The sequence below is a fragment of the Thermobia domestica genome, chromosome 3, assembly GCF_964235325.1.
Source record: "Thermobia domestica chromosome 3, izTheDome1.hap1.1, whole genome shotgun sequence".
NCBI lineage: Eukaryota > Metazoa > Arthropoda > Insecta > Zygentoma > Lepismatidae > Thermobia > Thermobia domestica.
Genome location: NC_137456.1, coordinates 18,883,049 through 18,907,548, shown reverse-complemented (window position 1 = coordinate 18,907,548; position 24,500 = coordinate 18,883,049). Strand labels below are relative to the sequence as shown.

The 24,500-nt window shown below is 37.8% G+C and overlaps 1 protein-coding gene across 2 annotated transcripts in view; it reads right to left on the bottom strand.

The window, feature by feature from the left end:
- Positions 1-1,297: 1,297 nt before the first annotated feature.
- Positions 1,298-24,500, bottom strand: part of Dus1 (Dihydrouridine synthase 1) — a 314,851-nt gene continuing 291,648 nt past the window's right edge. For both annotated transcript variants that reach the window (XM_081750530.1, XM_081750531.1), the window contains 4 exons: positions 19,350-19,492; positions 14,916-15,070; positions 10,105-10,266; positions 1,298-5,817 (listed from right to left, as the gene is read on the bottom strand). In XM_081750530.1, the coding sequence (XP_081606656.1) occupies positions 5,479-5,817; positions 10,105-10,266; positions 14,916-15,070; positions 19,350-19,492 (799 nt within the window). In that variant the 3' untranslated portion in view covers positions 1,298-5,478. The remainder of the gene's footprint in view (positions 5,818-10,104; positions 10,267-14,915; positions 15,071-19,349; positions 19,493-24,500) is intronic.

Genomic DNA, 24,500 nt, shown 5'->3' with positions numbered 1-24,500 from the left:
TAAAATTTATTTCTCTATAGGATTAAGAAGAAACTATACAAAATATAATCTAGAAAAAAAGGGCACTTCAAAAGCAATAAAGAATACAATCTTTTACTATCTCAAAACTAACAACTTTGTTTCTTTACGTATCTTGCACAAACACATTAAAAAAATAATGGCCCAAAGTTTACCGTAGCTGAATGCTATTGTAGAGTTGTGTACAACATGCTGTTTTTTTTTTTTTTTTTTTTTTAAATCTATGGTAAGTTAAGAAAATAATTACAGTAGAGTTCCGACAACTCGGCCTAATGTGAACCGAAGGGTGGCAGAAGTTGTGAAAATGCCGAGTTATAGGGAATAGGGTTAAAAAAAAAAAAAAAAAGAGTACGAATGTTTTCTCAGAAAATACGGTACTGTACTTGTATGTATGGTTGCTTGAGAATGCAACAGAAAATAAACTGCCCAAATACTCTTAAACACAGGAAAAGTATGTACAGGGTTTTCATAAAGTCTGGACGGATTTAATTTGCTTATAATTTTCATAAAAATGCTCATAATAAAATCAAATAAAGTGCAAACGGTAGCGGAAGGATTAAATTTTTAGTTGGCAACACTGTTAGATAAGCGGCAACTCTGAACACGTTGAGAGAGGGAGAGGGAGGGCAAGGCCAATTCTGGTGTGTCGAAAGTTCACCAAAGAGTTCAAAAAGCCGGCACCGACTGAGAGTGCAATCCGAAAGTGGCATGCTAAGTTCTTGGAGACAGGAAGCATCCTGGACCGTCCTCGAAGTGGGAGGCCGCCAACATCGCCTGCAACAGTGAGCAGAGTAAGGGTGAGCAGCGCCGCCTACGCGAATGTGTGGACGTAAATGGCGCCCAGTTGGAGGTGTGGCGGTGAATGAACTGAGCTGGTGCACATTACAGGTAAAAATTTAATCCTTCCGCTACCGTTCGCACTTTATTTGATTTCAATATGAGCATTTTTATGTAAATTATAAGCGAATTAAATCCGTCCATACGTTATGATGGCATAGATCATTTCCTATACATGAAAATGAAATTACTGAATACGCACTGTACGGTAATTTACCTGATAAGATAGACCTCAGAAAATACCCGGCAATGACCTTGAGCGGGTCTTCGCGCGGTTTTTTGGCCCTGCCAGGGTGTAACTAAGTTATCCGGACTGCCAGGTTATCAAGTACCGAGTTTTCGGAATTCTACTGTATACTTTTAATGATTTGTACACCGCGAAATTAGGTCTATACTTGAATTATAGCAATTCAATAACAAACGGTAATGTTGAAATGTATAGTTTTTTTTTTTTTTTTTTTTTTTTTTTTTTTTAATAGCTATCCACTTTTCTTTTTGAACAGCCCTGTTTTCTAGGCATTAAAAAATATGAATCTACTTTGGCCATTTGAGATCCTTATTTTAGCATTTTAAGATGAGAGAATATGGCCTTTAAACAAGGTCGGGTAGCCACTTTTTTAACAAGGTCATACAATTTAAGATCACAGAAGAAAAAAAAAACTATGAATGTCACAAAAGTGTAAGAATAGATAACAGCTACATCTGTGGGCAGTTTTCGGTACTTTTTTTTTTTGGTTGAAAGTTGCAAAAGAGTTGGTCTCCATTTTACATTATTATTACGAGGGGGTACTGTAAAGTTTTAATTATCACCAGGAAGTTATTAAGATATGATGATGAAGTTTTGTCAGTGTTACGTGTGGTTCTTATGTGCATGATGTTAAAGAAATTAGCTCCTAAGTATTGTTGTCTTTTTTTTACAGGGTGTGCCAAAAGTGACCAAAGTGCACGATGGATAAGATTATGAGGCTCGCAGTGTGATAAAATTTCCTGCATTTCAAGGGTAATAAATTCACGACGAGACGAAGGCTGTGTATCGTGATGATTGTCCATCTTATGACACTATTGTAAAGTGGAAAAGGAAATTCCAAACTGGTCGTATGTCCCTCACAGACGACCCAAAACCTGGAACACCATCCCTGACGGACGATGTGGCCACTGTGAAGAAAGTAGAGTGTTTTATCGTCTAAGACAAACGCGTACCTATCCAAACAATTATAAACCAGACCGGTCTCAGTTATGGTCGTGTGTGGAAAATTATCCATGACGAACCGTACATGTTTAAGGCATCTGCGTATTGTCGACAAAGTAAGGACGTGTGGCTTCCAGCTATTGCAGCATCCGACTTAATCTTCCGAATTCGCACACAGTTACTTTTTCTTGTTTCCCACAAATGAACAATCCGTTGCGTAGTCGCCATTTTGAAAACACAGACGACGTCGTTTTTGAGGTGAAATAGTGATTTAAAGCACAATGTGAAGACTTCTAAAATGACGGTATTCGTCAAGTGAAAGAATTCTGGGAGAAATGTCTAAATCTGGGTGGTGACTGCATAGACAGGGGTTAATAACTACAAATCATAACATTCCCTGTATCCTGATTTTTTTTTACTATGATAATTAAAACTTTACGATACCCCTTCGTATTTAAAAAAAATCCAGTTGTGTTACACAGGACTTCAGATATTACAATGTTGTTTTTTAAACGAAACATTTAATCATACAAGCACAAAACATCATGGAAGTAATCATGTTATCTACAAAACTGTATTCCATCCGAATACAATTTCTTACATGTTTAAAATAGATAAAAATACTTCAAGAGCAGTTTTCTTTAAGTTGCAAAGAATATGATTTTATTTAAATAACAGAGAATTGTATTTCATTATAAAATTACTAATATAAAAAATAAACAATTTACATAAAAGTACACCAAACCCAATAACAATCATGTAGGTATCCTCGATTACGTTAATCTACAGTAAGCTTCAAAGGCAAATCTCCCTGTGATTAGCATTCGTTCCCTAATGACTTACAAATACATACACAAATCGCATTGAACTTTATTACAACTTAATATAAGAAGTGATTTGATTTCACTTGCTGTGCTATGCGGGGGAAAGAGCGAGCGGGAGACGGCCCCGGGCGCCGAAGTAAGTGGGCGCAAAATTCGGGAGGATAAAATTACTTGGAATATTTTAGGTCAACAGCAGTATTTTTCAATCTAATATTTAATTTGAACAGGGTCAGATTTATACTTTTTGTGTCCCTAGACACTTCCTAAAAGCGCACCACCCGGCTATTTATACCCGAATCACTGGGGAGGGGGAACTTACTTCATCGCTATTCTTGAGGAAGATTTTGATGCCCGCAATTTAATCACTTTTACTACAGTTTCGCGGCTGGTCTGTCGACCTCACTCACTTATATGTACGGGGGCGCTGATTTTCCATGGCACTGCACTGTTTGACTTATTATTCTACAGCATCTAGAAATTACATACAAGTATATTTATGAAAAAAGAATTCACTTTTCAACACTACTGCGTTTGCGACTTTTAACTTCCTCATTAAGTTGTTTACTCTTGGACTTAAATGTTTCATTTAGAAAGCATAAACAGAATCGTTGTGGATTAATAGCTTTATTATTTTTAAGCAACATCCTGCTCAAAGAAAATACGGAACTTCATTATGGAGAACACCAGAACTTCTAGAATACTCTTTATTTGAACAGGAATAAAGTTGAATAGAAGCTTTTCTTTGATGAATGGTTTCGGTGTTCACAAAGAACTATTATTGGTCAAAGGTAAAAATCTGAAATAGGGTTTTGTAGAAATCTCAGGTTGCGGATTAGACTACATTATAGAATTAATTACATATGATAAGATTCATCTGTGAAGTAAATTTCGAAGTCTAATTTTTCTTACACAACACATTATGGGACACAACACATATTTGTAATGAAAATCAAAACTTACACATTACCGGTACACAGCAAAAAATGAGGTGCTAAAATAACACAAAATGACTACCACTTTAGCGTGTTATTTGTGTGATAGTTTAACACCGAGGACATCGTCTTCCGAGCGTTTCAACAGTTACACGAGTAGCAGTTCTGTCATCTGTTGTTCTTATGTTCTACCATATAATAACAGATACGAACAGTAGATGGTAGCAATGCTATTCATGGAACCCCTGTTGTCAGACAATTCAAAGGTTTACAAAACTATTTTCGTGACAGATTACAGAAAACATGGTACGTTATTCGTTATTTGGCGTAAATGCCAAATATACTGTGTGAAGCTTTGATCATAGCAAACAATAAAATCCAATGCAAATCCTCAATGCCAGTCACTAGTTATTTCTAATATGCTCGGATGGCGATGTCCTCGGTGTTAAACTAACACACAAATAACACGCTAAAGTGGTAGTCATTTTGTGTTATTTTAACGCCTCATTTTTTGCTGTGTAACTGTAAGTTGTTCTATGTTGTTTATTGCATGATTTTTCTCGTTTTCCAAACTCAATGCGAAGATGAACTTAAGATTTGGAAAATGCTTTGTCCTAGACTTCACTCTTATTTAGAATTGTAAGAACGCTGCTCATGTTGTATACAGCTGAGAAATAAGACCTACTAGTGGCTAGCACGTGCGCTTCGATTCTCGGTGAAAAGCGACCTTAAACTTCAACAGTTGATAAATAATATATAATGTCACATGTTACTCATTACATACTACTATTTGTCAGATATAAAAAAGTCTTAGGAAGCTAATCTACTTTGAACTATATTTCGTATGTACTCAGGCGCTATACTCACAAAATTTTTACTTAAAAACACTTATAAACAAAATAAGGTTTCATAAGGTATAAAATCAAATTGGACGTATACTTAAAAGAAATGGAATGGTAAATGGTATAGCAAAGAAAATGTTTCACAATCGTGGGAGTCTTCTGCTCAAGAGGAAAAGACAAATGTGCTTGGGAAAGAATTATACATTACAGGTACACAAAAATACATAATTCTCTTTTTTTTTTAAAAAAAAAAAATCATTCACACATTATATGTACATAAAATATTAGGCCAAAATTTGTTTTGAAACGCACGGAATACACATCTATCCAAGACTCACTTCTAAGCTCAGAGAACTAACTACAGAGTTTAGACGTGTGTCTTTAAAAAAATATATTAGGCCACTTTTGACTCCCCTGTTCCAATATGATACAATGTTCTGTTTAGGGATGGACAAAACCGGTTTTATAAAAATTAGAAACCGAAAAAACCACTTTTCTCCAAACTTGTTTTGCTTTTTTTTAAAACCGGTTTGGTTTTAAGAAAACCAAACAGGTTTTGAGAAAACGTTTTTCAGTTTTCGAAAACCGGTTTCGATTTTTCTATATATATATATATATAAAAGTTTTTTGTGTCCTCCACTAATTCTGTTATCCAACTTGGAGATTGCATTATCCAATTTCAACAGGTTTACCGTTTCTAATCTATTTCTTTTCAAAATTTCTATCAACTATTTACAACTAATCTTAATAAGCATTCAAATGAAGACGGCATGCTTTGGACCATCTGTTGATTTGTACCATGGGAATTAATTTTACGTCCTATTCTATATTTACTGTTATGTGACCGATATTATCTTCTGTTTCTCTGTAATTTCTTCTTCAGCTCTCGATTCTAGGACCTGGTTATCTACGACTACAACTGTCTCACTTTCACTCCTAGAAACATCACTACTTTCTTTTTCTAGTTCGGTTGCAGATATATCGCTGTCTATTTTTATGTTTGAGATACCACTGTCAACAGCCGTTTCAGATTGAAGTTTCGTTAGCCGTGCACGCTCCTTTGCCTTCTCACGATTTGTTTTTATTAAAATTCTGTGGCCTTCGCAATCTCTGTTCTCCGAATAGCACTTCACTTTGCAACAGGCTCTGCACAGTTTCTGCAAACATTTCAAGCCCTGGAAAAAAAAAATATTTAAGAAGTCAATAATGTTTTAGTAGAAATGAACTCTCACCACATGTGTGAAAAATATAAATAAAAATGCATTCCCAAAAAATGCATGGATCCACTTACGAGCTGCATTCAAGTTACAATACCTCCAATTATTTTTCTCAGGACTGATAACACATAAACACGTACTGTTGGTTTTAAAATACGGGACCACTTGTTGTCAATGCGTCACAGAGATGGCAACACCGAACGGTACACAGAACTCTAGCGGGAGCGGTGAGAATGATGAATGTTTTTTATCCTTACGAAAATGGAGAACGTCTAAGTATCAAAAACAGTTATCAGTCTCACCGCTGTACAAGTGTTACAACTATTGCATTTTAACACAAAGAGTGAAAAAGAGACTGGCTGGACTGGTGAGACTCGAACCCGAAACTTTCTGCATAAGGTGTCGATGCGTTAACTACAACATCATTCAGTCCGCTCCCCAGAACAGCCATCCACTCTCTCACTCTCGAAGTCGGTGCTCTCCACTCGGACCACGTGGGCTGTACCACAGACCCCTGCTGTGATTGGACAATCCTGTGTTCTTATACTCAGCACCTTATGACGGTTGTGATTTTATATATACTAATGACAGGAGGAAACAACCTTCTTTCTATTTTACACACCAAATCCTCTACAGATGCTAATCCCAACTTTTTTCACTTTTTGTGTTAGAATTCGTACCTATAGAGGATTTGAAAAAAATGAAAAAAAATGAAATCTTTGAGTTTTACGTCCCACGGTTATGCCGGTTAGGCTAAAGGAGACGGTGATGATGAGTGATGAATGAAATGGTGGAATGAAGAAAGTGGGAGGAAACGGGAGAACCCCGAGAAAACCCGCGCACACGGTGTTTGTCCACCACAAAGTTCACTTGGCGGGGGCTGGGATCGAACCCGGGACCCCAAGCACCAGAGGTGAACGCTCTACCACTGAGCCACCGCGGCCCCTATAGAGGATTTGGTGTGTAAAATAAGAAAATGGCTGTTTCCTCTTTTTGTAAGTATATATTGCATTTTAGTTACAACTATTGCATGTTTATAAAGCCTCCTCTTTTCTTTTGAAATTTTTCCAGCTATACTTGCTGCTTTTCGCAATTTCGTCAGTCATTTTTGACTGTTTATTTTGCTATTAATTCCACGCTTTACTATGCAGAGTATTAAGAGAAACAAAATTATCTGCAAAGCACAATTAGAAATCGAAATAAACATTTTCAACTCTTTATTACACTAGAACTAAAAATCCCAAAATCAATTTGGACAATGGCAATCTTGACAAGAACTGAGATTGTGCGATCAACAATTTCATTCAAAAATTGTGTCAGAGACAGTGATGTCAACAATACCTAGAAATTATTTTCACATACATGCTCAAAGGTACTACGTAAAAGAACTGGTCTTGGGCCTTGGGAACAGATAAATTGTTACATTCTGCGTAGTGTTTTTTCAACAAGTGATATGGCTCTTTTTCAGTTTGTGTTTTAATAACTGTTTGTAAAGTGAATTCACGATTATTAGTGCGTGGACTATCCAGCTTGCACATTATGAACGATATTATTATTATTACTTCAGTAAAGATGTTCGAAAGATTCGAACGACGAGATATTTCGAATAGTGTGAACCGAGCTTGCACAACCAGCACCTGCATACCCAGCAAAAAATTGAAGATACGTTTATGATTTTTGATCATTGTGGCAGATCAATAAACATTTTTGATTGCTTCTGTGTTACATTATTCGTGCCGTTTTGAACCAATAATGGAGAGTTTGTTGTATATTTGAGTGTTAAGAAGTTACGTTGGCCAACTACATATTCTTCAAATAGAATAACTTACGTTACAGTGAGGTACTAGAAACCAACAAACATACAGGCGAGTTCTCGGACTTCTGTGTTTAGCGTTCATCCAGTGAGAGGAAGAAAACAAGAGCCGCTCTTGAAATATACTGAGTGCTCATTGAAGTGCGACCACTCTTCCACACAAGAAGGCGTGGCCAGCAGCCGAACTGATAATATGACCATCCCAACTTGGAGTATTGCAGAGAAAGAACACACTCAAGGCTACATGTTGGCAGACAGCACACTACAATGGGAGGTAGGCAGGATTTATCTGCATTTCACAAGGACATGATTGTGGGCATCCGAGCAACAGGTATGTCAATACCCAGACAGGAACACTTGGATGCACCCGTTCCAGTGTAGTGAAGGTGTACAAGGAGTTGCGAGGAAATGAGGTAACGGCCTTCAAGAGACGGAACTACAGGGGCGTACGAAAGATCACACCGCAACGCGAGCGTCGAGTCAAACGGTTAGTGACAACAAACTGAACCATCAGTGTCCAGGAATTACGTGACCAATACAATAGAAGATGCAGAACACCCATATCCCACACAACTATGCGGCATATACTGGCACGCATGAAGTTCCACAGCAGACGACCCACTCCTCACGACCAGTCACTGCCGACTTGGTGGTGATTGGGTACGGGAGTACCTTAACTGGACTGCGAATGAAAGGAAAGGGTGTGTTTGTCCGATAAATTACGGTTTGTGCTACACCACTCGAACGGGTGCCAACAGCAGGAAGCTATTGATCCCTCGTGCATGGTGCGTACTGTACAGACAGATGGGAGTGGCTATGGTTCGTGAATGCTTCTGTTGGCATGAATTGAAACCGTTGGTGTGCATGGACTACAGTGTGACATCCGTTGTGTATCTGCAGGTGTTACAAAAAAACACGTACACTCTACAATGCAACACTTCTACCCACACGGAGTTGCAGTATATGGATTGACCCCATAACTCACCGGATCTTAATCGTATCGAACATTATGCGATGTTGTGAAACGAGCTCTTCGCGCCATGACTCCTGCACCGACATCAGTGGGCTCATTGTGGGATGTTATCAGGAATATATAGTGTCAGATCCCGGTGGAGACATATCAGCAACTTGCAAAATACACGCGACGCCGTGTCCAGACCGTCCTTCGAGCAAAAGGTGGACCAATAAAGTATTGAGTACGTGGTCGCAATTTAGTGAGCAATAGATGGTAATGTAACATATAAGTATTTGAAGCAACTCTAGCTGAATATATAGCTTTACACTCAATACCAGTAATCAATATAGACCAAAGGTATCCATTTTCATAGTATTAACATATAACACACACGTATCGAAAACAATAACTCAGGACACATTCTGATTGCAATTTTCAATAATTTTGACTACAATTTATAAACAAACACTAATCACAAAATTGTATGTTAAGTATTGATGAAACACTTTCTGCCCAACTTGCCATTAATTGTAGACTGAATATAAAGTCCGTGCTAAGTGTCAAAAATGGGAAAGTTCGGTTGAATGTAAAAATGTGGCCTGCGTACCTAACAATACTCAGTGAAAAACTGGCTTTCTAGTCATCACTGTGGAAGTAGTTCAAATAATCCCCAGAAGAACACGTGTGCCTATATGTCTCATCAGTTCTAAAGTAACATCTTGGCTGTTTACTTAATATGTTCGTTTTGGCACTTACCACGGATTTTATATTAGGTCTACAATGGTAGCAATGGCAACTTTACAGCTCAAGAGTAAAAAGTAGTCATAGCATTATGTTAAGGTGTGGGAAACCCTGGTTTGATTCCCGGCGGGAGCTCATGTGATTCGGATTCCACGTTAATCAGTAGGTCCACGTTTTATATAGTCTCGCTGCTGAAAGGGACGTTAAACTCAAAATCAACATTATGTTAATAATAATAATATATGATACGTTTTATTTATTTCCTACTATCCAAATCTCTCAACATATCCACCTCATTCTTTATGAGATTCTCTCTTGGGCTCTTAGTTCCCAGGTAGTACGAAAACCACTTGGCATAACAGCCTATTTGAGGGCCTAAGTCGCTCCAACGCCATCTGTCACCGACTGGTTGAACTACGTCCAGCTTAGCGACGAGCACGTAGTCAACGCGCTGTGTCGTCGTGTCACTAACCAACGTATCGGGCGCTTACGTCTTTTATTCACGTGACTCCCCAATTTGCCTCACGACGCTCAGTGCACGCCGAAAGTTGGGGAATCGAACCCGGGACCACGTGCACGTGAGTCCAACGCTCTAATCACTAGACTACCGTGCCCCACCCAGGGAGTCCAGTGACTATTTTACGTATGTCATTCTGCGTTATCTCAGTCTTTCTCTTTTTCTGACAATTAGATACAGAAATCTTTTTCACAACAACACTATAATGGCAAGACTTACCAAAGGATTCGGGCAGTTGACACACTTCTCCACTCCTTCTTTCGTCCTGAAATTCTTGTTTGGATATCTTTGAAGTTTCTTCTGTTTCTTCTTCGACAGATTCTTCCAAGCGTCTGTGTCACCACTTTCTCGAGGACGCTTCTGAGCTAACAGCTCACAATTCTGAAACAACATAAAAATAAAGTGGTAAAGTACAATTCACAAAACATTTACATATTATAAAAATACGAATGCTGACTAACCTTTAATAATACAATAAAAGAGACGTTACATTCTCTAATGTGGACTTACAAGTTCAATGGTATTGTTTCCTGGTATCTCAAAAATCTCTTTTTTACAATGTCTCAACATTCGTCTTTATAGAAGCGAAAGTAAAACTTAATTCTTGTACTACCTAGGTATTTGCTGTAACGCGCACTACCAAGGGGGGGGGGTCATTTTGTACCCACCTTTTAAGATTAAATATATATCGCAAAAGAAACACATTAGAAACTCACAAAAATATACAGAGACTGACGTGAACACTACACGGAATAAGACTAATACCTATTTATTATACTACTATTTAGGAGTGACACTTCCAAATGTCAGTCACATCTCCTACCAACTTAAAATAGCAAAATTTATGAGGCACGCTAACGTTCAATTTGCACCACCGTAAGGTATACGCTTTAGCTAAACATGTTGGACAATAACTTTTTTTTTTCTTACAATTTTAAGGAAACGTTTAGAAGAGTAATTACTAGGGGCATGATTTTTTCGCACTAAGAATTTGAAAATTTCGCGTTTCGTTTTTCATATTTCGCGTTTTGTTGCATTTTCCAAATAAAATTCGTATTTTGTCCCTCTCCTGGAAAAAAATATTTCCTGACATTTTTACAATTGTTCCTTTTATTCATAGATCACTACAGACATAAAACATTAATTACCTAAGAACAAAATACAAAATGAATATTTCAATTAACGTTGTAAATTTCACTTATAGAAAATTTTATTTTTTAAAATCAAGCTGAAGGAAAATCAGTAAGTAGGAAAGTTTTGCTGTCATCAGAAAACACATTTTCTCTATAGTCGTGACCGAAGCTCCCCCAAAAGCACCGTTCATACCACATTCTACCGTTCCGTCAGCGGAAAACTGGCAATTTTAAATTAATGAAAACGTATTTTTAAAATTTCGCGTTATTTCGAATATTTTTTGCAATTTCGCGCAAAACTGCCTATTTCTCATTCTATCGTACAATGGAAACCAATGAAAATACACACAAGATATCATAAACGTCAATAAACTGAAAATTACTTAATTCTGAGGCATTTCGTTTTATCGCACATTGCGAGGGACTCGTGCCCCTAGTAATTACAAAAAAAAAAAAAAAAAAAAAAAAAAAAAAATGTACTGGGCACAACCCCCTTCTCCATTGGTAGTGCGAGGGTTAATTAACAGATTATTGGAATATTTTTGAATATGATTGTCTAATCATAGAATACGTTATTAAGAGTATAAAGCGGGAAGAAAACAAGAAGTGGTTACGTTCTGCCTTTATTATTCGATAGTACCTTATAACATTCACAAGAAAACTATTCACTTAGACTTTCAACATATCTAAGAAGGCCTGCTGGATAAAACTTACATTTTATGCCCTTATTGCTGCTCTAGTGGCTAACGTGTGCGCTTTTGGTATATGGATCTCAAGTTCGATTCCTGGTGGGAAAACCTTGAAGTTTAAACGCTTCACAGTGGTTCAGATTCCACCTCAAACTGCAGCTCCACGTTTTATATAGTTTCGGTGATGACAGGGACGCTGAGGTCCAATGCAACCAACCGAGCAAAGTTATATTTTTGGAAGTTCTATGTTTGATCTACGTACATGAAATCTGAGATTTACGGAATGAAGATACGAGGGAGGATCAGAAACTAAGGTTACAGAAGTTTCGTCTGTTATAGAGGAATGAGGCGTACGCAGTAATTTTCATACATGGAGTTGGCAACTGTGCAGCCATCCGCCACCGATGGCGCTAGTTGTAGGTAAACATAAATGACGACTTGTTTGGAAAACTAGTCTCACGAAGAAGTCCACTCAGTTGTTCGATTTCTGTGGGCGAAACATGTAACCGCGACTGAAATTTACCGGCAGCTGGTACAGGCTTACGGAGAGAGACTGTAATGTCTCGTTAGCATGTCACAGAATAGTGTCGGAAGTCTGCGGCTGGTAGAGAAAACGTCACCGAGGGGGAACACAGTGGCCGACCCAGCACAGCATCAACAGATTTGAACACAAGTCGCGTAGAGGAGCTCATTCAGGACAACAGAAGGATTACGTTACGGCATCTGATGGCAGAATTGGGCATGTCGTTTGAATGCGTTCTTCACATTGTGCACGATATTCTGCAGTACAGGAAAGTTTGTTGCAGTGACAATATGGCTGAACACGCAAACACAGGATTTTTATCAGGAGGGAATCTTCAAACTCATCCCACGAGCCTCAAGTGCCTTACCCGGTAAGAAGACTGTCGAAAAATAGCCTAATGTATGCAGGGGCGGATCCAGGACCGACTTCTGAGGGGGGGGGGAAGCGATGGGTTATCATACTGCTACTTTTAAGAGCTCCAAACTTTGGGAAGACTTTTATTTATATATATAAAATAAGAAAGTTTCCTCTTCTGCGGGGGGGGGGGGGGGCGATTGCCCCCTGAATATATGTAATATACGTTGGCTGTATTGGTTATATGCAATAATATGTACGTTTCCCTGCAGGCTTTGTAACCTTACTTTCTGATTACTCCTCGTATATTAAAAATGATTGTAACAGTTTTCTTTTATCAAAATAACTGTAAAACGTAATATATCAAGATCTGAACATTGGAGATTTCTTTAACTAGGAGCGATTCCCTCTTTATACACAAATGCTTCTAATAATAAACAAACTTCAAATAATCACAGAACTTGATAAATCATAATAAAACATCGAAAACAATAAATAATGATACAATACATATTCGGTTCTACATAACTTACGGTATGCCAATATTGTAACTGATAAATCTTTTGGTTCATGGGGTCCAGGGTTCAATTCTCGGTGGGAAAGCATCAAGGTAGTTCGGATTTTATCTTAAACTGTAGATTCACGTGTAACATAAACCTTGGTGCTGAACACTTGGACGCTAAACTTCGACAAAGAGCAACAACTGATATATGAACTTTTTACAAAACCTAACCTCTCCTTCTATTGAGAAATACAGGGGAAGGACAAAAATATGGAAATACCTGAAAAATCGCACATTACCTTTATTAATAGCGGAGTAAGACCACTTTTGGCACGCAGAACGGCCTGCAGTCGAGGGGGAATGCAGAAATATTGGTCGCGTATGGTAGTCAAAGCGATATTGTACAGTCCGCAGCAAAAAACCTGCAACATAAGCATGTAAGTTTATTATGAAACGACAAAGTCATTTTCTCCAAAATCAGTGTGCAGGGGTGTGCAAAACCAGCGAGGACTCAGAGGTTTCTCCTGGCGTGATTCGTGCCAATTAGATGTTATGTTGATTCCCTGGGCTGTTAGGCGTAGTTTCACAATAAACTTACATGCTCATATTGCAGGACTGTACAATTCTTCTGCCTAAGCAAATGCATGTTGTAGCGAGCTCGCATTTTGGTCTCCAAAACTGACCAAAGGACTCAATGATATTGAAGTCTGGCAAATGTGACACTTCATCTTCGTGCTCATCAAACCAATTTTGGGCGATGTGAGCTGTATGAAGAGGAGCTTTATCATCTTGAAACACAGCATTACCTTCTGGAAACAAAGTTTGCACCATGGGATGCAGCTGAACACAAAATGGTTACGTAGTCCTTGGCAGTGACATGTCCATGCAAGGTGATGATGGGTCTGGCAGAATACCAGGATATAGATGCCCAAATCATCACTGAACCACTGCCATGCTTCATTCTTGGTAACAGTCTGTATCGTACGCTTGTGCTGGCGTTTTCCAGACGTAAACCAGGCCAGCAGTTGGGAACAATGTAAAGGAAGACTAATCCGACCAGATGACAGTCTTGCACTGCTTCCTTGTCCAGTTTTTATGGGCGTGGCACCACTGTCTTCGTATTGCAGCATGGTCAACAGTTACGAGTACTTTGGGAATTGCTGATCTGCCATAAATACTCTGCTTGTGGAATTCTCTTCTGTTTTTACGCCTACAGGGTTTGTGAGTACTGTATTCAGCTCAGCTGTGACTTTTAGCGCCGGTGCGTCTCTCTCTGTTACGCAACACACACTTGCGTCCACACTGGTGCCTCGCTGATGCGGTTTTTCCGGAACACTCGTAGGCAGTAATGATCTTGAAGACTGTGCCTCTTGATACACCAAACATTTTTGCTACTTTCGTCACGGAAGTTCCCAACATACATACACCCACAATTTGCCCTTTTTGATTCTCTGTCAGCTCAGACATGATTCACGATAAACTGCAGGGACCGGTCGCTGAACTGTAACTGGCCCATCTGTTCGATTGGCCAAGTTGTGTATCTCACATGATGTGGCGTGACAACAGCGACACCTATCATTCAGATGCAAATCGTGTTTGAAATGGCTACCTCTTTTATACCAGTGTTTCCATATTTTTGTCCATTCTCTGTAACTTTAGGATGTGCTACTTTTTTTTTTTTTTTCCTTTACATTTTCCATTTTAATATTTTCACTCCCAACACGCACTAAATTTGGTTACAAAAAAAAAAAAAAAAAAAAAAAGCTGATAATGAGTATGAGGTTGAAAAAGAACAACCCATAACTTTTGAAATTACATCTAACCATTACCTCTTTTTCAGCCTCCCCATTGGACACTTGCTTTTCTTCGTTACTATCACAGTTTCTTTGTCTCTTCTCTTGTACTTTCTTCAGATGCTCTTCTGGTGACATACGAATATACGGCTGACAAATCCACGGCGGAAACGTAGTTGCTGTACCTACACCTACAAATAAATAAACATAAAATAAAATAATTAAAACATACTACACTAAGCATACTGTTACATGTGAACACAACATAACCTTCAAACATCTGAAAATGAAATGAAATATTTCAGTTTAACGTCCCACGATTATGCCTGTTACGCTAAAAGAGACGATTATTAAGGCAAGTGAATTGGTGGAATGAGAAAGTGGGAGTATTCTGAGAAAACCCACGGACCACAAACTTACTACGTCGGGGATCTAACCAGGGACCGCATGCACCGGACGTAAGCGCTCTACTACCCTTTTCAAACATTTGATTTCAACAATTTACCAACAAATCGACAACAGTTAACCGAATAAATTGTTGAAGTTCGAGCTCCGTCAATACTGTATCTGAAGATTAATTAAAACTACCCTTATTGATTCAAACGTCTTTAGCCAGCGTACGTACATTAGCAAAAATGAAATAAAATCTTTCAGTTTTACGTCACACAATTATGCTGGGTAGACCCCCCCCAAAAAAAAAGTGATGATGAGAATGAATGAAATGGTGGAGTGAAGAAAGTCCGAGGAAAAGGAAATTCACGCACACGGTGTTTGTCCACCACCAAGCCCACTTTCCGCGAACTGGCATCGAACCAGGGACCCTACACACCACACGTGAACTCTATTACTGAGCCATTGCGGCCTCTATGTATACTAGAGACAGAAAAGTTAGATTCGCCATTGGAAATTTGTATTCTGTATAAATTAGTTATACAGGGTGGCCCAAAAGTAGGTATACAGTACTGTGCTGATCAGCCCATTGCATTTTATGTCATTTCTTATTGTTATCCATCAGGTAGACTTAGTTTCTTTATTATTTGTTCTTAATGCCTTGAGCTTGGAACAGTCGAAGCGAATCAACCCATAAACTTGATCAATGCAGGGGTGTATACCTACTTTTGGGCCACACTGTAGTGTCATTTTCTGTTTGTTTGGCACTACTATCTTTTCCCACTTTAATAAAAAAGATATTAAGTTTTTACTCTGGACAGCCAGTGTAAGAATATTTTCCTTTGCTACATTCCAATTTTTGACTGCTATAAACTCCACAAAATATGAGGGATGGGAATGAGGAACTGAGTTCCGTCGAACAATGTTTAGCAGCCATCCTTCGCTTTTAGAAGGTATTCTGAATGGTAGTGTGTTACTTTTCATGCCAATTACCAGCGCCGTAACTTAGATTTTTTTTCTGAGGAGGCAAGCACTAATACGCATATTTGGCTTCTCTAGAAAAGTTGTTTTTCTAATTCTTGGGCCCCCTCTTTCCATCTTTCTCTTACTCTTTATGGGCCCACGAAGCCTGTGGGCCTTCCCGTACGGCAAGGTCTGCGGGACCGTTAGTTGCGCCCTTGGGCCTTTTTCACACATGACAAATTAATTAAGGGGACAATATTGATAAATTTCAAAGCCATACACATAAATATTATTTCTAGGGCCTCCCTAATTTTACTGAAATGAGTTCACGAATCATTTTTGTTTTATTTACCTTTTGTGTGCTGTTCTGTTTATGTAATATAGTGAACTTGTTTGATGTTTCATTTATAATTTCATGTTCGTATCGTATATGAAGTAAGAAAATTTTGTCTTAAAATGGGACCCCCTCAAGCGGCGGGGAGCTTTCCTGGGGGGGGGAGCAGTTGCCCCCTGCCCTGAGAATTACATTTTTTTTTTAAATCACAGAATGCAAAGAAATTCATATTTACATCGATAAGATTGTGAAGAAAAGAAACTTTATGTAAGTAAAAGAAAAAAGTAGTTGTACATATGAAAATTACCAATACCGAAAATTGTGGAAAAATCATATATTTCCAATTACGGTGTTTGCTCAGCAATGCAGACAGGAAAGGAACCAGGGTCTATAAAGAACGAGACATCCAAGAAAATGAACAGTAACAACGTTCAGAGTAAGCATCCGTGCAGATATTATCCAACTAAGAGTAGAATTAGTGTCTGTGTTTACAGAAAAATTCATACTGAAATCTGTCGCATAACAGTAAGAAAACCTTTGTTCAATGCAACACACATGAGGAAAAGATTACAGAAGATTCAAGACACACATTGGAGCACAAATGACTGGTATCAAACTCTTTGGACAGTTCTATATAGATTTAAATAATTTGAATGCAATCGCCCAACCGCTACCAATAAATCTGTCAACTCCCAAAGAAGTAGTAAGGAAAGCATGTTTCGTTCCATTAGTAAAGCACGATGTGCATGTATGTGTTTTCAGAATAACCACATTGGATATTTATCATGAGTGAAGCTAATACCAAGGGAAAAAAAAAAAATCATAGTACAGAGACAGGTGAAAATCAAGATATAGTTTTAATAAAGAATGGATATTTGTATTTCTTTAGAATGGAAGCAGCTCTTCAATTCTGCTGAAGATACTACCTGAAAGTTCTCAATTTTGCACAATGAAGAGCCTTCGTACTGTTATGTCCATGAGTTCCACAATTTTGGTCTGTGCAATATCAGCCTATGCGTCACACAGCAAGGCTTGAAGGTGTGCCTTGTTTTCAGGTTTCTTTTCATCCGTTGTACGCTCCTATTCATTTTGAACCACTTGTGTTCTAATAAGGTTCATATCCGGGCTCTGGCCACCGCCGTTTCTGGATGTTGTTTTGTTCATGGCAGCTTTGGTCGGTTTGGTACTGTAACATAAACTGAGAGATAGTCTGTGACACCTGGCCACTGGGAAATAGTGGTACCAGGCTCCGTTTAAGGATGGAAACACAGTATTCCGCAGTGACAACCCCATTACATTTAATAAGCTCTGAATGACCTGTCCACCAGACGGCTCATATACAATTACAGAAAAATACATTGTCGCGCAAGTGGCTGGACACAGTTCAAGCTAAATTCTTGTCTTTAACCCTGCCACACCCATACCCTTGCATTGCCTGAAAACTGCGCAAATTAGAACTTACGATGGAAAATGTTCCGAATATTTGCTACCCGCAAATGAGTTTCCGTCGAACTGCCGTTCCATAGTAGCGCAATTTATGCAAATAATTCATCACGAATCTGTGACACACCTGCAGGAATCACGGACGCTACGCTACAAGGGTTGTTTCTACACTATCCTTGACATTCCGAAGACAAATCTGGGACGGCCCAGCTCGATTTAGACGTAGTAGCAGTTGTTCTTTGCCTTTCTCGTGAGATCTCCACTACGTGATTAACCATCGCAAGGAAAGTGTTAACTTGCAGCTTTTTCATACAGGCTGACATCAAAATTTGCACGGTCGACGATGTGGCATCTCTGGAAGTTGCATAGTTCAATAGTTTTCATGCGTTGCGACATGTCTCCCATTCACGTGCATTGTTCTACAAGCTAGAAAAGGCCTACAGCATGAAATACATTATAGATGCCGTAACATGTACATATGGCGTTTAGTAGGAAATGTATCCATTACATCTCTTTGCTTTCATACCACAGTATTCCACCTGCACTAAGATTCATTAGACGAGGTTCCGTCCTGCAGAAAAATGAATCAAAACAAACTTCTAAACTGTGACAGAAATACGTGATGAAGAAAGAAACAAGGAATGTTAGAGTCTTAGTCCACCACGAACACTTAAATTATCCACGTTGAATTAACGTGTTATCCCATCGTTTGGCTAAGCAACCTTTATATACATTTGAGTTTTAGTGTATTATAATGATTAAATACTCAATATTTATTGACTAACTACCTATAATTTAATTTCAGCACAGATATTTGGAGTGTATATGTAAATTTTAAAGTAAATTACAGTATTTTTTCTATATATAAACAACCAGCTTATCAAGAGGTCTTATTTCAATTATAGAACTCTTGCGTCTAAAGTAAAAAATGTATTTATAAAGTGATTCGATTTTCATAATGAGTGATTTAACCTGGTGAACAAGGACACAGAATAAGTCGTTGAAACTATGCAGGAAAAGATACAGACGCAATCAATGAAGTAAGTGTTTCACTTCTCTCCTTAACAATTAGATTTAAAATATGTTAATTACCGTTTTCAAGGGTATACGAGTATACAGTTCCTTAGACTAACTCATGGATAAATGGTTAACGCTTTTGAATTTGGTGCTCATAACCCAGATTCCATTTCCAACGAAAAAAAAAAACAAAAATTAGTTATTATGATCTTTCATTATGCTGTAGGTTTGTGTCTCATACAAATAGTTAATAATAATAATGATAAAAAAGGGAATTAAGAAAGGACAAAATATATATATTTTATCTCAACTAAAATACTAACCTGGATCAGGTGTCCATACTTTTAATCCTTCGTGATACGGAAGATACCGACTTTTTAATCCTGAAACCATTTTTCGGAAGTCATGTAATGAAGAACTTTTAGCTAATTCTGCTCTTAGATCATAATTTTCCGGCAAACACAAACTGTAAAAAAAAAAAAAAAAAAAAAAAAAAAAAAAAAAAAAAAAAAAAGTTAATCACGTTAATATGTGCATAGATTGATCTAAAAATACTATCACATTTTGGAGAGTTGTCATGTGATAATGTGACGAAGTATACAAATGTATTTTATTTCATAATTTGCTAACAAGGAATACTTCCCAACTGTAAAAGAGTTTACGAAAGCTAAAGTGGATTTAATACATTCCTTGAAGGTGTAACTTTTTATAAATTGCAGCTGTTAATAGTAGCAAATACAGAGTGTCTACTAAAATTCCAAAATGAAATTTCGTGACCTTTTCTTTACCAAGTCACAAAATTTCCTAACATTTTCAAGAGCGAATTAGGCCGAATTTTCATCCATGCGATAGAAACGTACTTTGCTTCCGATTTGGTAACGTCTAAAGCCGACCACAGACATTTTTGGTGGTGGATTTTGACGTTTTAAAGAACAATAGTTTCCAATCTGTACTTACATTTGAACAGTTAAAAAAAAAAAAAAAAAAAAAAAAAAATCGTGACCCAAAACCTTAATTTCGTGACTCTTTCCGTTACTTTCGTGACTTTTCGTGACTTTCATGGCCGTTTTCTGATTTCGTAATTTTTTTGGAGCTTTCGTGACCGATAGACACCCTGAAATAACAAAGTTAGGACGCAGTAGGATCTGCGAATCATATGTAATTCTACATTTTCTGAAAAAAGGTATTTATATAAATCCAAGTATTTTCTAGTGCCTGTAAGTAATTACTATGAAACTTTGGTGGTGCAATTGCTACTGTACAGGCTATCAATAACTGTTTTTACCAATATCGTAAATAAAAGAGTATAGCCAACTCAGCAGAAACTATTCAAATGTACGTAAAAACTTGAGTAACCCGGTTCCCCACGGTTTTTTTCGAAGTATGAAATATCGTTTCGTGTACAAAATATATATTCTGTTAGCCGTCATATACGCATTCTTTGCACCATTTGAAAACACATAAGTTATGGCCGACTTGGCAACGCTGCATTATTTATGATAATAATGCTTGCGGACAATTAACATACTGTATACAGGGCTCTTATAAGTGTTTGTGTTATGCAAAGAAGTGGACGGCCGGCTGTGAGCCCAAATAGGATTGCCGACAGCCTGGAGAGAAGTCCAAGAAAATTGATTCCGTGGCGGTCGCAGGAGTTGGGAATCCCTCAGTCAACAACGCGCAAGATAATGCATAAACATTTGAAAGTGAAACCGTACAAGATTAAATGTGTGCATGAACTGCTAGAAGATCAAGACCCGAGACTGGAGTTCTGTGAACTGACGCTGAAACGACTGGATGATGACAAGGAACTTCTGCAGTTTCTCAAGCTCTCAGATGAGGCAACTTTACATGTTTCAGGGAGGGTAAACAGATACAACTGTCTTGTTTGGGGAACTGAAAACCTCATGAATATGAAATGCACGAAAGAGAGAGCTCGAAAGTGAATGTGTGGTGTGCCGTATCAATGGACCACCTCATAGGCCCGATTTTTTCAACGAAAACACTGTGACAGGTGAGACATATCTTCAAATGCTTACAAATTTCCTGATGCTCGAATTGGTTAGGTTGGGAATCACGGATCGCATCCACTACCAGCAAGATGGAGCCCCTTCACATTTTGCACAAGTCGTCAGAAACTACCTTCACCGTGAGCTACCTGCCAGGTGGATTGGGCACAGAGACCCCCCCTTGCCGCCCCCAGGTCCCTCGATTTGACACCCTGTGACTTTTGGTCATGGGGTCACGTTAAGACACAGGTGTATGCGAAAAAACAAAGGACTTGCACTAATCTGAAAGCTAAGATTAGTGAATAATTCATGACATTTCTGATGACCCCAGATGGTATAGCATTCACGGATTTCGCCGGAGGTATGGATGTCAACGGAGCCCAGCTGGAAGTGTGGCAATGATGGCGGCGGTGTATCTATGAATGATGATACAAAATGTAAGTCCCAATGAAGATCTTAACATTTATTTCACTGCAATATCATTATTATTATTATTTTTTAAAAGTTTTAAGCATTTGTTTTTATAGCAAGGACTTTATAACAGCCCCGTACTATGTCACCAAAGTTTCTCATTACTTTCTAATACTCATTTGAAGATATTTAGATAATTATTATTATCTGAATTTGGAATCCGCAAACCTTGTTGCGTTGTAACTTTGCTATTTATAGCTATTTAGGTTACTAACTTCACTTGTCAAGTTTTTAAAATCCATTTTATAATTGGAAGAGAAAATATTTCTTGTAGAGTTTAGGCATTTAAGTTATTGAATCATGTTTAATGGGCGCAAAACGATTCTATTACCAAGGATATGATATAATATGATTTTTGATGTACAGGTTGTGGCCAAAAGTCTGAACTGGGCTAAATATTTGAGAGAAATTGTAAATGCAGTCGATCCGAAGTCAATTGAGATCAATGTTGGTGGGAGGGGGAAACATTATGACGTGGTTAAGGTTCGCCATCTTGGAATCAAGTTGTTTATTTTAAATGACCATATCGTCGTGTGACACACTAAACAATATAGTTGTGTGACATATTAAACAAAAGGGTAATTTCGATTATTTCCTCTCGAGTTAACATTCCGTCCTACTTACAAGAAAAAAAGAAAGAAAGAAGTTTCCGTTCATACAATGCTCCATACATAACAAAATTTAAGTTTAAAAGATAACATAACCTATCCTAAATCCATTCACAACTTCAAAACCGTTGGAGATTTGAAAAAAAATAACTTTCTAGTTGGATTTTTCTTTGAACGACATGACCATGTTGTCATTTAAAATAAATAAGTTGATGCCAATATGGCGGCCACCAAGATGGCGGACAACAACCTTAACCACGTCATAATTCTCTCTTCTTAAAATATGGAAGGGGTGTGTTGGCCTACCTCTTAAATTTACGAATTGTCAAAAAAAAAAAATACAAATTTGGAGCCCAATGTGTAACTGTAAATTTATTCCACCTAATATATATTCTTTGGTGAATTTTTATAACCTCGCGTGGCCAAAATCTCGTCGCCCAAAACTTCGTGAGCCAAAATCTTGCCTGGTCAAAACCTCGCCATTCAAAACCTCGCGGACCAAAAACTTGGGGAATGAAACCTTTTCTTAAAATTTCTCAATTGAGTTTCTTAATATGCAATTTCATATTACAAATAATAATAATAATAATAATAATAATAATAATAAATAATAATAATATACAAAATATCGTGTGCATGGGCTTTCTAGGGGTATTCCCGTTTTCTCCCACTTTCTTCATTCCATCATTTCCTTCATCCTGATCATCTACGCCTCCTTTAACCTACAGGACATAATTGAAGGACGTAAACTCAGATATTATTTCATACTTTCATATAAATATTATTCGATTTTGCTAGAATTTGCTAGGGCCACAGTCAGAAAGAAATAAAATCAATCCCAGGCTCAAACCCCATCTATGTTGAAAGTTTGATCGAGCCCGGTCGGGTAGTTCAAGAGTTATTAAGTCACAAACGCAGCCACTTTCATTTTTATGTGTTTCTATATGTCTCCCCCCTCCCCTCCTCCTTCCTGTCAAAATGAAATTATAAAAAAGCATCCCAGGCGGTAATCTGGTTTGTGTGTCAAATTCGATTGAGATTGGTCTCGTGGTTCAAGAGTTATTAAGTTTTATTTATGTTTTTATATATATATATATATATATATATATATATATATATATATACATATATATCCCTCTCCTCTTCGCTGTGCCGTCAACGAAAGGTGAAATTACAAAACACATCCCAAGCCCAAACCTCATCTATGTTGAAAATTTGATCGAGATCGGTCGGGTGGCTCAAGAGTGAAGTCACATAGACAGTCTCTTTCATTTTTATAGATTTTTCAAAGCATGCGTTAGAATTTTTGTCATTATTTTAATGCAATTATGTGTTATTACAAAATATATACACATATAGCAATATATGGACATTCTACATTGAAGAAATCGTCATGACGAGGTTTGATACTGACGACATTTCTTCCCAGGCGAGATTACGTCCCGTGTAGTTTAGACTAGGCGAGATTCTGTGTCCCGAGATCAGGACCGCGAGGTTTTGGCCAGGCGAGATTTAGGGACACAAGGTTTTGGCCCGCGGGATTTTGGCCAGGCGAGGTTTTGTACCCAAACCGTTGAGTACAGGGGTCCATTCTCTTTCATAGGACATAGGAGGCATTGATACTCGCTCCACAAAATTCGGGAGGGGTGTGATGGTCCACCACCTCTTAAATTTAAGAATTGTCAAAAAATTAAGATTTGATAAACGTTTTCTAGGACTCGAATATACAACTTTGTAAATTTGTAGGGTTCATCTTGTATCCTTCTACGATTTTAAAGAGAGTCAAAATTATACGTTACTAACAGGAGGGAATTTGAATTTGGGCGGGAAATTTGAAATAGTATGAGGGGGGATTTAGAATGTATTGTTGTCCCCAAGTCCACTAAGGTGACACTTTACTGCAAAACATCATATGGATTGGTTTCTTCTCTTGAATACGGCACAGTAATATGATACACTCCTTTGAAATTTTGGGAGGGACCCTGCTCTTAAATTTTCGAAATTGTCAAAACTAAAAATTGGTAAATGGTCTCAACGTAGGTCTAACGTATATAATTTTGTAAATTTAGATGGTCTACATAGTTACCTCCTATGGGTAAAAAACTGCAAGAAAATTCGAATTTGGGAGGTTACTTATATTCTAAGATGTGACTTTTATTGTTAAAATACGATCATATGAATGAATACATGGTCTCATTATGGTTCATTGGACATAAGTAGCTTGAGACACACTTTTCAAATTTTGGGAGACGTACATTTGGCCTAATTACGTCGGAATTTACGAATTGTCAAAAAATAAAAATTCGTAATTGTTCTATGGTCGCTTACTCTGAGGGAAGAACATAGACTGAAAGTATTTGAGAACAGGATCCTGAGAAGAATATTC